Below are 17,020 nucleotides of genomic sequence, written 5' to 3'. Positions count from 1 at the left end.
TCTCCCCCCCACCTCCTCTCACAGGCATGGCCGCAGCCATCAGCTCCCGCGTGGGGAATCCACCACCACCACCGCAAGGAAGAGATGGTGAAAAACAAGATTAAAAAAAAAAAAAAAAAAAAAAGACAGAAAAAGGGAAGCCGGGCACTCTAAGTTCAAGATCTCTCTTTTGCTGGCAGTTTAATTCATTTCCCCCTCCCCGACTTCCTTGTGAACTCATAAATAATAAATCCTTGCACAGTCTGAACAGCCAAGACAAACACACGCTGGGGCACACTGCGTACAAGGGTGGGTTGGTTGGTTTTCCGCCGTGGTCATTATTTTTTTTTTTTTTTGTTTGTTATCTAGTTTTCCTTTCCCAAAAGTGCACAACACAGCAAATAAATAATAACATTTATCAATAAATTAATTCAATAAATATCCTCGTGGCACAGAGACGTGGCTGGTGAGTGGAGGGGAAGGGTGGGCTGCCCTGCTCTGTTTTGCTCTGCCGCTGCCCCGCCGAGCGACGCGGTGACGGGGGAGCGGGCGGTGGGGTCCGCTGCTCCGGCCCTCGGGGATCCCACATGCCCCGGCGAGTCCTTGCGAGACAGAGGTAGCGAACGTTCTCCCTGCTTTTACGGGGAGGGGGAAAATGAGGTACGGAGCGAGGTGTTGCTGGGAGCTGGCGGCAGAGGCTGGGGAGAGGTTGGAGCCAGGAGGTCTGCGAGGTCCTGGGAAGCCCAACTGGGGCTCAGACACCCGGCACAGGCAGCGCCCAACACCTCGGGAGGGCAAAAAGTGGAGGGTGGGAGCCTGGAAGCGCTGCTGGGACCCTCTGCTCCGGCTCTGGGGGTTCGCTGGTGTTCGCAGGATGTGGCACTGACCCTGACACACCGAAGTCCATCTCCCCCAGCACCCACTGCCTGTCTTGTGACGAGGATCAACCCCGTTCCCCGCGGGCCAGGCCCCCGGCCCGGAGCGTTGGCTCGAAGCACAGCCAGTGGTTTCTGCACCATCCTGGTCCCCCGCCCGGGCTCTGCTTGTGCTCTTGCCACTGCCAGTGCAAAATTAACTCTTAAAACAAACAAACACCCATAAACCAAGGCAAAACATTCACTCCTGCAATGAGTTTTCCCCAGGCTCAGCGTGCCCTTGCTGGAGAAAAGGCTGCTCGGCTCTGCTTTCCCTTCCCACTCCCCTCCCTCTCCCAAAGTGCTGATCCATGTTGGGGGGGGCAGGGAGAGCCCCGGGTGCTGGAAGCTGGGCAGAGGGGCCGCGCCTGCTCCCTCCCCTCTCCAGCCCTGCTGCCCTTCAAGCCGCACGTAAAGTACAGTTTACCCCGGCAGAGCGTGTGCTGTGAAAGCTCACGCTGCACCAGTGCTGTACTGGTGTAAACGGGGGGGCCCTGCAGCACCCCAGGGCGAAGCCTCTTTGCCCATGAGCCCTGGCGTCGCAGGGGAAGGATGCGGTGCAGGGGGGCTGAGCACCAGCATCCCCCCGTGCTGGGCCACGCTTGTGACCCCACTCAGAGCTTTTCCACCAGCAGCAGCGAAGCGGAGATGGAGGAAGAGTGGGGAGGGATGAAGAGCTGCATGGGGAGCTCTGGTGCTCCGGGGTGGTGCAACAGGCCAGGCCAGGGGGGCCTCACACTCGTTGTGCACTAGTGCAAAGGAGGGTTGGGCAGCAAAGCCGGGGACGCAGGGGTCTGGGAGCGGAGTGCTGAGCTTTGGGGAGACCAGACGTGCAACGGAGAGACCTCGGGTGCTGCTCCACCGGGCAGGCAGCACAGCCAGAATTTCCGAGGAATTTCAGGGAATTTCAGAGCATGCCTCTCTGCCCCGTCTGGAGGGGAACCTGCCGCTGTCCTCCCCAGGTCCTGCCAGGTCTGCAGCACGCTTTGTGCTTCCCTTTGGGGTGCAAAAGGCCGGGGCGAACACAGAGGAGCTGCTCTGTGCCCAGGGATGCTCCTGGGCCGCGCTGCCCCTGCGGGGAGGATGGTCCTGAAGTGGGTCTGTAAGTGCCCAGCACGATGCCAGGGGCAGAACAGCAGCAAACAGACAAAAATGCCCAGACTGGCCATGCTGGTGGGGCGGCTGGTGGCAGAAGGCGCAGACAGACAGACAGATGGACAAGACCCCGGGGCCGCTTGGTGCTGCAGCGCTTCACAGGTCCATTTTTTTGTGTATAAAAGAGGTGACACAGAGACAGACGTGGGCTCAGTGGCTCCTGCTGTGGGTCAGGGAGCAGACGTGGTGGACAGACTGAGGGATGCGGGCTCAGGATCCCGTAGGCAGCATCAGTGGGATGCACAGCAGAAGGACGGACGGACAGAAGTTGGGAGCACGTGCGGCCAGCACAGCCTTCAGGCAGCAGATCCAGCAGGACAGACAGATGGCTGGTGGACTAAACATCCAGCCTGAGTCAGGCAGGATGGAAGGACAGACGGACGTGGGCTTGGTGGTGGGGAAATACAGAAGACAGTTCAGATAGGGGGGAGGGCAGACAGCTGGGGACTTGGTCCATTTGAACAGACGGACGAACACAGGCACAGCATTTTGGATGCCCGACATGTGTTTCAGGTCATAGATGGACAGACAGACTTGAGCTCTTGGCTCAGATGCCCAGCACATGTTCGGGTAGGAGACATGGCAGACAGACAGACGGACGCAGGCTGGGCGGCTCAGACATCCAGCACGTGGTTCAGGTAGGAGATGTAGCAGATGGCCAGGCGGAGGATCTCGATCTTGGAGAGCTTCTTGTCCGGCGGCAGGGTGGGCAGCAGCTTCCGCAGCTCGGCGAAGGCCATGTTGAAGGCCTCGACGCGGATGCGCTCCCGCGTGGCGTGGGCTGTCCGGTACTTGGCCGTGGCACGGCGCCGGCGCCGACGCTCCTCCCGACTCAGGTGCTGCAGGTCTTTCTTCACCGGCTCGCCCGGCTCGGCTACCCGGGACTGAGCGCACAAGCCAACGCTGCCGGCGTCCTCTGCGCTGCCCGCGCGGCCGCCGCCGCAGTCGCTGAAGACGGACTCGGACTCGGAGTGTGTCGGGGGCAGGTCGATCTCTGTCTGGTCTGAATTCAGCATCATCTTCGTAGAAGAGGGGTGGACAGACAGACAGATGCTTCAGAGATACGGGATGTCAGGAGGGCAGACTGACCCAGGCGCGACGTCGAAGCAGAAGGGCTCTGGATCACAGCAAGCCCCTGGTTATTCTCCTTCTCTTCCTCATCACACACAGTCTCCGCAAGGGAATGTCAAAATTTTCCGTTTTCCCTGGAGTACTTGTGGGGCGGGCGATAACTTTCACAATAAATAATGTAAGAAAGATGGCAGGATGCATATAAAATAAATAAAATAAATAAATAAATATCCTCTGTGCGTGCGCGTGCACAGAGTCCGCGGGCTCTTCCGTGAGGCCGGGGCAGGACCCAGTTTCGGAGCCGTCAGGTGTCAGAGCCAAACTCCTCCCGCACGCTCTAGAAAACAGAAGCACAGGGGCCCTCAGCATCGCCCGGCTCCCGGTGCACAGGCGAGGCGAGAGCGTGGCTGGTCGCTCCCCTCGCCCTGCGGCGCTGGCCCCAGCCCGAGCGGGGCACAGCCTGTCCCCCCCCCCCAACCCCCCGGGCGGGGATGGGGCTCCGGGTCCCCTGTCAGGGGTGGCGGAGAAGGAGCCGGTGGGGTGGCTCCGGGGGAAGGTGGGAGCCATTTCTCCTGGCTCTCCGGAGAGATGACAGGTGGTGGATGAGCGAAGGGGAAAAACAGACTGCAGGGGCGAGAGGAAGGGGGGGCTTATTGTATACTAAATGAGCCCGTATGTCATGGATCCTGGCACCCCCGACATATGGAACCCAACACAGCTGCTTTGCTTCATGTGTCCAAATAGACGCTGGCTCCCCGCTCCCTCCGGGACGCTGCGCTGTCGGTCGGGAAAGCTGCCTCCCCTCTCCCTTCTCCTCCCCCCCACTGCCTTCCCCATGCGGCTCCGGCATGGGGAGGGGGGTCCCCAGACCCGCACAGACGCCTCCGGCACCCCGGGAGCAGGTCTGGGAAAGGCAGGTCTTGCCCCAGGAGCATCTTCGCCCCGGACAGCGGAGAAGGGCTGGGGTGGAGCAGGGGAAGGGGAACAAACTTCAGATGGGAAAATGCGGCTGCTGGAAGAGACGGCAGCCGGGCTGGGAAGCCAGCCAGGCAGAGATGTACAACATATTACCTCTCTCAGGCCTGACAAGCTTGTAATGAGCCATACGACTGAGAAATGGAAACTAAACGAATATGGACAGGCGATGACTGGGAAGAAATAGTCCACATCCCGTTTTAAAAGACTGGCGGCGGGCAGAGCCCTTGATGTGTTTGCAGAAACGCCGCCCAGGAAACACCAGGAACCCCAGCAGCGTGTAGAGAAATGTCTGCACAGCCCCTCTGAGCCCCCCCACACATAGGTGGCTGTTTCTTTGCATGCTTACACAAACACACGGGCACACACGTGCACATACACACACGTGCACATACACACACGTGCATATACACACAGACACGTTTCCCAGCACATACGTGCAAATGGTCGCAGTCAAAAACTCCTCTGTGAGAATCCCACATCCATTTATGCACAATAATTTACAGCCACGCTCGTAAATCTACCCCAAATCAGACATCTCTGCACAGAAACACATGCTCATCCCTGCACTGTGATATTCAGATTTCACTAAAAAAATTAACCTGGGCTTTTTTTTTTTTTTTCTCCTACACAAAACCTTTCAGCTGTGTGTGAGAGTACAAGTAAACCACCCAAATCCTAACCAAAAAGTTACTCTTGTGAAGCCCTTAGCCTGGAGATGATGGAAGGGCTGATGGAAACGTGGCTTTTGGGATCCACGGGGATGTCCTCTCAGGGCTCTGAGCTTGCAATAAACTGCACTGTCCTTAGAGCACGCCTGAGTTTGCTTTTGTGTTTAACTTGCCCTCCCTGCGCTCAGCTTCAGAGACCAACCAGCCATGACCAACGCAAGAGCGTGTATCTCCAGTTCCTGAATTAGCCACCTCTGCTGTAGCCATCCACTACAGCCGCGACTCCTGCACCTTGTTTAACCTTCTCCACTCCCCTCCTGCTTTCATCTCTTTTCTCCTTCTGCTCTTGCCGCCTTCCTGCCGACCCAGGACCTCCTTTCTGCTGCCCAGTGGTGGAGGGAGCAGCCCTGCCCTCCCAGCTGCTTTGCCCTCGGTAGCAGCGTGTCATGGGTGACCACCACCCAAAGCAAACCCCGGCGAGCGGGGGCAGCCCTCGGTGGCCAGCTCGAGGCTCGTCGCCGCGGCCGTGTCGTGTTTCCCTGCGTGCTGGCGGTGCCGCCCCGTTCCCACTCACAATAGCCATCCCCGGAGCATCGCTCCCAGCCACGGCGGCTCCCGGCAGCGGGGCAGGACGGTGGCTCCAGCCGTGAGCACAAGCTCCGAGAGGCTGCAGCCGGGCTGGGAGAAAGAGGGAAGGTCAGCTCCGGGGTTGGACACGTGCCCCGGCAGCTCTGCACTTCCAGCTCCTGGGCCGCAGCGAGGAGTCAGCGCGTGGACATCCAGGATCATGCTCACGGGTGCAGCTTCTCCTTAAATCCTCTCCCCCCTGCTCTTAGGGACGGGGAACTGTCTTTGATCTCTTGCACTAGCTTCACCGCTCTTCTGCCTCCCTCTTAGCCCGACGCTGCTGCTCTGAAAACAACAGGCCTGTTCTCCTCTTGCTCTGCAAACTCAGGCGCTGCCTCATCCGACCGGGGCCGTGCTGAGGTGCAGTCACTGGTGAACCGCCCCGGCTCCGCTGCCTCCCAGTCCCATCCCTTCAGCACAGGGCAGGGAAGGGGACAACCAACCACCTCCTGTCCCCTCCTGGGACACCAGAACCGAGGCGTAAGCACATTGCGTCATCCTGGAGTAGGGGAGGCTGCAAAAACTTCTTCTCCTTGGGCAGACGGGGATGACAACCTGGGTCAGGAACAGCCTGGGAACCGCTCACCGGTCGCCGCGCTCTGCGGAGGGGACGGGCTGTGGGACACGTTGCTGTCCCTGTCTCAGCGTCCTTGCGAGTGAATTGAAGCTGCATCAAACATGGGAGGCGGGAGTCCTGCGTGGGGATCTCCATCGCAGGAGGATGCAGGAGGATGTTGGATCGTTTGCATGAAGACAAGTTTCATACTGGACCCAAATAAACTCCTTATCCCGCTCCTTCGTGGGGTTAGTCCAGTCCTCAAAAACCTTTTCCTTCACATGGGTGACTTGGGCTCTGGGTGGCTCTTTTCCACTCTTTCCTTCAGCTGAGCTGTAAACTGCCACCTTCCTAAACTCACCTACTGCAAGAACCTCTTTTAAACCTACACTTGCTCCAGTCCTGCCTTCAGTGAAACCCCGGTAATCTTAAGCCCCTGATGGGAAGCAATGCTTCCTAGCTCCTCGCTTGCCCTTTTCCCTGCACTCCAGCGCTGTCACAATTTTTGAAGACTCCCTGGCCACGCAAAGTGTGCCTGGCACCCACTTCCAGGCCATCTGACTGGAGGTTCCTTCTCTTTTCCCTGATCAGAACCCCCCCGGGCCACTGCCAAGCCCAAAGCGAAGGATGCACGCAGGGGTTCGTGTGTTAAACCTCGCACCGAGGTCAAGCCCCTTCCTGAGAGAGCCCGTGGGCTTGTGCAGAGACTTTCCTGCTCAGACCACGCTGCTGATCTCGCCGTCCCTCTCCCCACCCTCCACGCTACCATTTCATCAGCATCAAACCTCACAACAACATCCCGGAGCGCTGCTCACCCCTCCCTGGGACAGCCACCTTACCCCTGAGCCGACGACCATTCCCAGGCTCCAGCTTTTCTCTTCCAGCAGGATGAAGCTCAAAGTAATCCAGGGAGGGAGGAACCGCTTGGCTCATCCGTCCATTGAGGAGGCAGAAAGTTTCCCCGGGTGCGCACAGCGTCCTGCTCCGTGGGATGGACTTGGGGGGGTCAGGGGGAACCCCAGCAGCCTTGGGGCCCGCGCATGCTCCTCCTTGGGTAGGAGTGCGAGCGGGCCACCGTGCCTTGAGATGGACACCCCAAGGAGGCATGTGCCCCATACGCTATATATACACCCCAGCCTCGCACGCCGGGTCCGACCCCGGCCGCCTCATTGGCCGCTCCGGTGCTCCCCCCCTCATAAATATTAAAGTAAAGAGAGGGGATGCCATTGGCTGTGCGGGAGGTTGGAGCCCCCGGGAGCGGAGGGAGGTGGAGGTTGGATGTGGTCCTGGAGGGTGGATGGAGGTGGTGGGCTGGGAGGGAGGGAGGAGGGTGGGGGTGCTCCGGGAGAAGGCGACATCTGTTCTCCATGCATATTTCATAAAGGAGAAATAGAGAGATGGGAGCGAACGTGGAAAGGGGAGAGGGAGAGACAGGCAGGCAGGCAAGTCTCTTTGCCTGGCTGGGATGAGGAGCGGCGTCTGCAGGAGAAGCGGGACCCAGGGCACAGCCTTCCCGGCGGCTCCCGCCGGTGTGCAGCCCCCGTGGGTGCGTGGGGGAGCGGGGCTGTGTGTCCGCACCGCGCCGGCATGAACCCGTGTCCCTGTGCATGCAGCCGCGTGACACACGGGTCCGTGGGTGCGTGTGTGGGACGCGTGAGCACTGGTGGGTGCCCGCACCACAGACAGCCTCTACTAGCACCAATGACTGTCCCCCAGGTCCTGCCTGGGAGCTGCTGTAAAATTCACCTGTAGTAAAGTTTGGTGAGAAAGAGAAAGAAAGTGGAAGGAAGAGGTACCCAGAATACACAGGTATTGCTTTGAAACACTGCTCCTCTATTTAACCATGAAACAATGATCTCTTTTATGGGTTAGACTTGGTCTCTGCCTCTCACCCTTCTCCAATTTCGGATTCTCCTGTTAAACTCTCTCTGGAGAAAATCTGTTCTAGTTTGTCCTCATTATCAGGAAACTCCCTGCTCTGAAATCCCCACGTCCCCCATCCCACGCACACGGATCCGCGTGTGTCCTCCCAGACCTCCCCGCAGTTTGCTTGCTGGAGTCTCCCACCTTCATCATCTCCTTCCACCGAGTGCTGGAGGTTCTGCCCCCCCCTCGTCCCCCTCCAAGCCCTGGGGGCTGGTTGCCCTCCCCTGCACAGGCCCACGAAGCCCAGGTGATGGGCAACCGCACCTGGGTGGACTCCAGCCCATGGCACGGAGCAGCAGATGGGCTCGGAGTTTGCCGGGCGAGCGGCGGACGAGGCGGAGGGATCAGGTGGCAGCGAGACGCCTGCCTCACCATTGCTATGGCACCGATTAGAAAACAATATTAGCCTAACGAGCTCGTGGCAAGAGCCGCATCCGCCCCGAGACTCACGCGCGCACGGGACGGGACGCCCGTCCCGGAGCTCGCACACGCACGTCCCAAACAAGCTCCTCTCTCCCGTGCGGACACACGACTGCCACCGACGCATCCACCCCCTTCCCCAGCCCCGTTGCTCACCCCACATCCCCCTCCTCCCTCGCTGCAGCGCTCCGCCTGGGCCCCCCAGCTCCCCCGAGAGCCCGATGGGCTGTTTGTATTTATTTCTCGCTCTGCGCTCCCCATCCCTCCTCTGCTCCCGTCTCGCCTGCCCACCCCCAGGGCCAGCTCCTCTCCCCCTGCCAGGACGCCAGCAGGGCCCCACCTCTCTCCGCAGCTGATGCTGGGCTGCTCCGGGCATCCTGCCGGGCTGGGCTCGGGGAGGAGGGGAGGGAAGGAGCGGAGCTGGCTGCTGGAGCCTCCCCACGGGGGCCACCAGGCCCGATCTGTGCTGGCCTCGTGGCCATCGCGGCGTGCGGCGTCCAGACGAGCGGGCAGCTTTCGGCTCCCACTCAAGTTCTTCTCTCAAGTCAAGGTGGTGGCAGATCCATCCTCCCACCCCCGATCCTTGCAGGTCTCCCGGGGACACGGACGTGCCTGGCTCAGCCCTGGCACAGGGGACACTACCAGGGGACACACTACCAGGGGACAGCCCTCTCCGCTCGGCTGCAGTGACACAAGCACAGTGTCTGCGCCCAGCGGCCGAGGGCCCCTTCCCGTAGCACAGTCACCTTAACTCTGCCCTGGGATGACGCAGACTCTCAGCCTTCCTCCTCCCGCAGGTAAGAGCTGAGATTGCAAAGGCCCCTTCATCTGTCAGCATCCAAATTTTGTGCTGCCAGGAGGGAGGATTTAATCCAGGGACGTCCCTCAGCTTGGAAAATGGTTGCTTTTTGAGAAGCGTCAACGGGCAGGACGCAGCCCCGATGCCGAGCGCTGTGGGGTGCCCACGCAGCCCACAAAGCCTCGCAGGGCTGACTGGCTCGTGGAGGGTGAGAGAAGCATGGGCAGGACTGTGCCGGGCAGCAGGGGAAGGTGAAGCCACAGCCACAGGTCTCGTGGGAGGGTGACGGCAGAGCAAGAAACCCCAGACCTTTCTCCTGCAACCCAAGCCAATACTCCCCCCGTGGCTGCAACCCTCCCCCGGTCCCCGCTCAGAGCCTGCAGCCCACGGGAGCTGCTGTGGTCCCTGGGATTCTGGCTGCTGCCTCGGTCTCTACCTTCTCAGCAAGAACTTCTGAGCTTCAACTATCCTCAAGCTGACAAAAACCTGATGAGATTTGAGGGAGGGAGAACAAGAGACCCTCTGGCTTTGTTCTTCACCTCCAAGTTTCCCAACATCCTGGCTGGCAGAAGCTGGTATTCCTTGTCAAAACCAACCAGGTTTCTTAATCTCAGGAGCCCACAAGCCAGAGCCTGCAGAAAACCCTCATTTCCTCTGAATTCCTGGGCCTCCCTTTCAACGCAGTGTTCGAGAAGAATGAGGTTGGTAAACGCCAGTGGGAGCCTGGCCAACCCTTCAAAAATCTCTTGATACCTTTGGCTTGACCTGGGAGGTTGATGGACCCAGGTGGGTCCGTTGTGGTGGTTCCACCCGAGGGGATGAAGCCCCCCAGGACTCACCCACCTCGACCCAGGGGGGTGAGGGATCAGTGGCAGAGAGAGGAGCCGCCGAAGGGGGTTGGGGGGACCCGGGGTGGACTGGCCGCTCCAGGCCTCCCGCGTGCGCGCAGCGAGGGCACAGCGAGGTATGAAAAGAGACCAGGAGAGGCAGCGTTTGGCAGGAGATGAGGCGACATATTGTGCAAAGCCACTGGGGACCACGCTGGCCTGGGCTTGTCAGGGAAAACAGGCAGCTTTAACCCTTGTGCTGCTGGAGCAGCCCCAGCTGGAGCAACTTTTATACAGCGAGGGGCTGCGTGTCCAAACTAGCGGTGGGAGATCTGGAAGGAGATCCCTGCCACAACTCACAGACGCTGGAAAGAGAGTCCCTGGGGGGAATTACTGCTCCTGCCCATCAACCGGTACCTTCATGCACATGGTGGGACTGTGCCCCGTCTCCCAGCAAGGACCCTCTGCAGAACAAAAGGCGCTGGGCTCCCCCATGTTCCTGTGACCACCCAGCTGCTCGTTCATGGCAAAGTCCTCTCTGGCTGATCTGCCTTTCTGGACTGTTCCCTGCAGCCAAGCCATCAGAGATCCTGCAGCATCCACAGCGTCACTTTTGGTGCCATTATACTTTATCCAGACATGCCCAAGTGCAGTTTGTGGAGAGGGCAGCTGCCAGCTCCATCACGTCTGGTTTGCAGCGCGCTCTTGCAACCAACGGCTGCAGCCCGGGCTGGCCGTGAAGGGTCAGACACTGCCCAGATGGTGCAAGGCCTCGCCGACCGCACCACGACGCTCAGCTGGCCGACGCTCCCGGGCTCTTCGCAGACACTGAGAAGGAAGCAGAGCGATTTGGATCGACGCTGGAGAAGCACCTGGGCAGCCCCTTCCTCTTCACTCGGGGTGGTGACGTCCTGCAGAGCCAGGGCTCGAGGGCTTTTTGGGGCACGTGCTTAGCGCTGAGGGATCTGGTGGAGTTGAGAACGGTCAATGTGAGGTTAATGGTTAGACTGGAGGATCTCCGAGGTCTTTTTCCAACCGAGATGAATCTGGGATTCTGTCAGAGCACACAAACGCAGGTGGGCTGGGCGAGCTGCGTGTGCAGGAGCGCACGTGCACGCGCAAAGGCGGGCCGTGGGGTACACATGCGTGGGGGTAAGGTGGCTGAGCAAGGTCCAGACCCCTCAGCCCCACGTGTGCTCACAGGCACACCCGTGTTTACTTGTGCATGTGCCTAACTAATAACAGAAGGCCCCCGATCTGCACAGCTCTCCCCACGCCCTGGGCACGCTTGCCTGGCTAGTGACAGAAGCTCTCGGCTCCGGTAGCCCCTCTCCTCTCCTCGCCTTTGTCTCCCTGGCTTTTATTGAGTGCAGGTTTTGTGAGCGGTCGGTGACAGACGGCCCCGGTGCTCGATAACTAGACAATCTGTCACCACCACCACTGACAGCTTTCACAAGGAGCCCCTTTCCTTTCATCCTTCCCGGTTCCCTTCGCCTCTGCTTGTCCCCCTTCCACACGTGCTCTCTGGCTTTGTTCCCCCCTAAAAGCCAAATAGCGACAGAAGCTCCTGATCATAATATTGCTCTAATCGAGTCTGTCATAATCGGATCCAATCTAATTATGTCCAGATCCCTCTCTTCTCCTGACTCTCTCTATTGCCTGTCCATCTGTCCCTCTCTTCCCTTCCAGTCTTTGTGTCCATCCATCTGTTATCTGCAGGCCTTTCTCCCTTCCCATCATCTCCCTGGGCCCCTGCCCCATTCACAGCGTGGCCGCCCCGGCCCTTTCCTCCAGCGGCTCCCTCTCCAATCCATCTCTCTTAAAGGCCTCTCCATCAATCCATTTAGCAGCAGCTCCCTGCCTCCTCTAGCCCATCTGCTTCTCCCTTTCTGCTGGCTGCGAGATGCAGAGATGCTGTTTTGTTTGTATGTCGATCTTGATTAGCCCCAGAAACCTCACTGTTAAAGCTGTGCTGGCACTGGGGAAAGATCACCTGGGTAGCAGAGTGCTGTAGGTCCTAAGCAGCATCCTCCATCCCTGCCTCATCCTCTACCTCCTCCGAGCCGTTGCACCACGCGCCAGCGCTCGGGCTGGACACGGAGGTGAAAGAGGCTGGAGAGAAAAGGCCCAGTAGTGCCGGGCTGCACAAGGCAGGCTGAGGAAGCGCACGCTGGAATCAGTATCACCCTAAACTACCTTCCTTTTTCTCCAGCCCTGGTATTTTTCTCCAGGAATGCATGCAACGGGCTGGAAGATGGACAGACGGATGGACAGAGGTGCAGCATGGTGGTGCTGAGATCTGACTGGATGTTCTCGCTGCACACAGAGAGAGGACAAGTCGAGCAGAGCCAGGGCAGACGGCTGCAGTGGTACCCAGTGCGGGAACGGGGTGCCTGGGTACCCGGGTGTTGTGGGTTTGGGGTGTGGGGTCACCCCAGAGCCTTCTGTGCCTTTCCCAGCAGCAGCGGGTGCTGGTTTCTGTCAGAGACAGGGGCAGCGATGGACCCTGAGCATGATCCAGTCTGGCAATTCCTACACTCCTATTTGTAGTAGTCAGACCCTGATTTTAAACACATGTTGGACTCAGATGCCTGCTGGGCGTCAGCCAATGGCCCTTGTTTGCTGCGATAGTTATCCTGGGCTAAGCTGCCTCCATTCCTTCAGCTGGACCTCGCTGCTGCTCATGGGTAGGACACGGAAAGCAGTTGCCAACAATCATGGCAGCAGGGCTACTGCAGAGTGACCAAAGGCTACAGGACAGAGCACTGGGCCGGGACACAGGACTCGATGTATCCTGTAGACAGCAGCATCACACAGAGGCTCCGACACATCCGTATCCACTTCACTGGTCCACAGACCAAAGACCTGCCAGTCTATGTCGGCAAAGGATGGGCTCAGGCCCGCCTCAGAGACTCGAGGCACAGGGCACAAAGGGCTCAGAAGTCTTTAAAGTATTCAGCACAGACAGATCTAGAGCAGTTTCAAAGCCACACAGAGGAGCAGCTCTTGTGGCAGGTAGCAGGTTTTTTCCAGGTATTTATTTGGGAGATAAAGCTAAATGCTCTCCCTTGAAGAATCCATGCCTAAGCACTTGTCACTTGTGAAAACAGGGTCTGGATGTCTCTATATGCCTTAAAGTGGTGTGTGAGCAACACCTCTGTCTCTCTAAATCCTGAGCTAGATCCCAGCCTGCTGGGAAGGGAAGGGGGTGAAGGACAGTCCTGGCATGGCCATCCCTGGGACAGCTCGACTCCGGCCAGCTGCAGCCACTGCGCCATGCTGGGAATGGGAGAGGCAGCAGAAGCTGGGCAGACTGGAGAGGAAGGATGCTACGTGGGGAGCAGAAGGGTCATCTCAAGTAAGAGAAATAGCGACTTCTTCGAGAAGTGACAGACAGCACGGTACTACCAACACTGCTCTGCAATGCCCCAAGCGCAGTCCCCACCTTGAATAATGCAGAGGTAGCTGCTCCTACAGCTCCCCCAACAAACTCTCCTGCCCTTTGTCAGAAAGTCTCCTTCTCTGGTCTCCAAAAGTCAATCCCTTCACCCCTGCAGTGGCCTTCATCTCTATCTTCGCGGCTGATAAAATGTAGAAAACAAATTATTTAAGACGACACCAATTCTTTCTTCCTGTCTCCACTGCTTCCTTCTCCCAGCAGCCAAACAGCCCTGGCTTTGTTCTGGGTATTAATTAACTTTCCTGCCTCTTAATATTCCAGAGCCATAAAGTTCCCAGGAGCTGGGAGGCCGGGCGCTAAGAAAACACACATTTCCTCTCCTTTCTCCTTGTCTCATTGACTGTCACCCCCATATGTCTCCCCCCTCAGGGCACAAGGGCAGCTGCAAACCCTCCTCTCTGGGCTCAGCCCCAGCCCTCTGCCTCCCGGGAGGCAGCTGAGTTCAGAGGTCAAGAGAGTCAGTGGCATCTTCTTTTTGTGCAGAAATCCCTGGTAGAGTTGCGTGGGGAGAGAGGAGAGGAAATTGATGCTTGCAAATTATGTGTGTGCATGAAGGGGGGAGCGTGTGTCTCAGCAAGATGCCTGGGGGCTCTACGGCAGAGACAGCATGTGCCAGCTGCCCTCCTCAGCAAGAGGAGTCAGGGGCTGCCCAAAATCCTAGTCTGGGCTTTGATGTAGCTGGGTTTGGGGTAAGCCAAGCACTCTCTCAGTAGCAGAGGCATGGGTGGGAGTTCCATAGAGTCTGTGGGGTTATCAGTAAGGACAGGACTTCTCAGGGATGCGTGCAAGGCAAGGTACGGGGATGAACCCGATTTGGGAGGCCAGTCATGGCAGTCAGGAGAAAAGCGAGGCCGAGAGCCCGAGGTTTTACTCCTGGCTTGGCACCCTGTAGCCAAACGAGCTGGCAGCAGGTAGTGGATTACACCTCTCTGAGCACAACAGGAAAGGTGGTTCCAGTGTCCGGTCGATCTTCTCCAGGGCTGAACTGTCAGCACCAGACCCACTGCAGCCGGGTGCGGGGAGATGGGAACAGGCACAGAGCTGCTGCCTTTACCTTCAAGAGCGCAAGGTGCAGCCCGGCAACTGCCCCTGGGAGCAGCGGCCCCAGCCTTTGCTGGCGTCAACACCCTGTTTATTTTGAGGAGCAGTTCAGCAAGACTTGCTAGAAGTTGCATCACTTCTTTTCCCCTGGCAGAGGGCTGCAGAACTTGCCTCCTCCAGGCTCCATCTCTTGAGGGTGACTTGGCCCTTGGCTGCTCAGCCACTTTCTCCATTCCTCCCTGTTTCTTTGGTCAAGCCCTGAGCAGGGGAGCGAGTTTGCAGAACCCCCGTCCCACTAAACCAGCAGAATAACTGACCTGCTGAACTCAGTGCCTAAAAGATGCCAAGTGCTTGGACAGAACTCAAAGCCGTCCAGCATCTATAAGCATCAGGAAGAACTGGTTAGACCAGGAATGATGTAAAACCATCTCAAAATGTAGTAGTTCTGGAAGAAATTCAAGTGCTCATGCTTTGGAGCAACAAGCCAAAGTCTAGGAGTCAGAAGAGAGCGTTTTCCCAGCACCTGAACTCGACTGAGATGCCGAACTGAAACGGAGTGAGCTTTTGTCTCCTCCGCTGACTGCGCTAGAGAGATGGCAACCTTTGTCAGCCCGGAGAGGATTTTAAATCACTGCAGCAAGGTTTGCCAGGAGAAATCTGTCGAAGCCAGAAAACAGCCAGGTATCTCTAGAGCGTTCCTGTGAACCGTTTCCCAGCTGGACTATGTCCTCCTGGAGCAGCGATGACAGATGCGAGCGGCGCTTGCCGCATCCCTTCCCTCGACCAGGAGGCAGCCAGGGGTACTCTGCTGTGAGCCGCCACTTCAAAGACAACCAGACACGGAGCAGGAAAGTTGTTTGCTTTCCATATGTTTTGCATAATTTCCCATGCAAACTTTTCTCATTATCAAAGCAAATTGGGGGAATTATCTCTCGTTCACGCCGGCCTACCTCAAAGAAGGCCGCACCACCGGCTTTGCGCTGTCACCCAGCACAACTTAGGCTCGAGCTTATTTATTTAGCGCGCATCGAAATACACGCAGCCGCCCCTCAGAACTCAGCCGTTTTGTTTCCGTCACAAAGATAAAAATAAGCCTACGTGTATGCCAAGACTCCAACTACTTTCCACATTAATGTACTGAGAAGGCACTTATTCCCCATTGCTTATTAGCATTAGGGATGCTCTAATTAATGCACATAATCTCAGGAGTGATGGAGAAAAGTGTATCAGGGGAGTTATCAACTTTAAGGTTTGCGCAGCTGAGGACAGCTGCTGTTATACCAGGACGAGGAGGAGGAACTAGAGACACAGCTCGCCCCAAACCAAAGGCAGCTCCGGTACATTACAAAGGAGGATACACGAGGGGTCAAGCCTGTTTCATTTTTAAACTAGGGACCTGGACCTACTGCAGATAACTGCACTCAGACTGAAGGCATGGAAGGGACGGCTTAAGAGGGAGCCTTTGCAGGGCTAAAACACTAACCCTGGGCTCGAAGCAGCAGACAGCAGCTCCCTAAGGGGCAGCGATTTAGTCGTCGTACACAAAAGCAGCAAAGGCTTTCCTGGTCCCAGCGGAGGGGAATGAGCACTCCCAAATCCACTGTCAGCTCTTTGTTTGAAGATTGGGAGTGAGACTAAACAACTGAATAGGTCACAGAGATCCCAATTCCTCTCAGCTTTGCCCCATTTATGATCTGGAGAGGGATGCAGGTGAAGCCAAGACCTTTTTGCATGGTCTTGTTTCCGTGTAAAATGGGATTTTGTTCTCCACGACACAAAAAGCAGCTCCTTTCACCAACATTAGCTTTACTTTAACAAAACACCTTTGTCCTTCAAGTACTGTTCACCTGAAGGTCTCAAGAGCATCCCCTCACCCCGTGAAACAGGGCAGCAGCAGGGTCTGTGTCACTGGTGAAACTCCCTCTCTGCAAGGGGAAGGGAAGCGGCCGCAGCCAGTCTGGGGAAGAGAAACCGAGGGACGAGGACTCACTCTCATAGCTCATTTACTTCCCAGACGAATCCTGCCAACCTATTTCTTCCCCACCCCCTTCCATCCAACACTCAGGCCCAATTCCCCAGAGGAGGGAAAGCTCAGATCTGCACGGCACAAGCCTCATCATCAAAAGCCAGCTGAGCAAAACGAATTTACTGACCATGGCAAAACACACCAAGGAGGGCTGGAAACACCCGACAGCTACTGCCTTTCCTCTTACCCCTCCGTGCAGCGACGGTGCTGGCACCAAGAGAGTTTGAGGGACATGCAAAGCCTCAGCTCAGGGTAAATTTTGGGCTGACAGTCAAGCGAAGACTCGCGGTGTTCTCCAGCGTTGGCAGCAGGAGGGAAAATGTGTCTCTGCGGCAGCGCCTGCCAGCCTAGCCCCTTGCTTCTCCCCTCCTTTTGTCAGGCACTGATAGGAGGGCTGCGCAGCGCGCTGTCCACAGGGGAGACCTGTTGGCCATCCGAGGAGCGGCGTAGGCACAGGCAACGGAGGCAGCTGTTTGTTCGCCTCGCCAGAGAGCGGCTCCGAACAAAAAGCTGGGAGTGGAAAATGGGGCTGGGAGTGGTAAAAGGGTTTATTTCTGTTTGTATGGGGGAAAC

The 17,020-nt window shown here is 57.6% G+C and overlaps 1 protein-coding gene across 1 annotated transcript; it reads right to left on the bottom strand.

Annotated features, from left to right (window-relative positions):
• Window positions 1-148: 148 nt before the first annotated feature.
• On the bottom strand, window positions 149-7,037 carry NHLH1 (nescient helix-loop-helix 1). Its single transcript, XM_074809570.1, has 2 exons — window positions 6,788-7,037; window positions 149-3,456 (listed from the first exon to the last, which is right to left on the bottom strand). Exon 2 carries the CDS (start codon window positions 3,065-3,067, stop codon window positions 2,663-2,665), a length of 405 nt encoding a protein of 134 aa, XP_074665671.1. The 5' UTR covers window positions 3,068-3,456; window positions 6,788-7,037; the 3' UTR covers window positions 149-2,662.
• Window positions 7,038-17,020: the final 9,983 nt, after the last annotated feature.

Source organism: Strix aluco, chromosome 30 (assembly GCF_031877795.1).
Source record: "Strix aluco isolate bStrAlu1 chromosome 30, bStrAlu1.hap1, whole genome shotgun sequence".
Lineage (NCBI taxonomy): Eukaryota > Metazoa > Chordata > Aves > Strigiformes > Strigidae > Strix > Strix aluco.
This window is presented reverse-complemented; position numbering and strand designations above follow the sequence as displayed.

What these genes read in the sequence shown, in the direction of transcription:
- NHLH1 (XM_074809570.1), bottom strand. Translation starts at nt 3,067, where the DNA reads ATGATGCTGAATTCAGACCAGACAGAGATCGACCTGCCCCCGACACAC.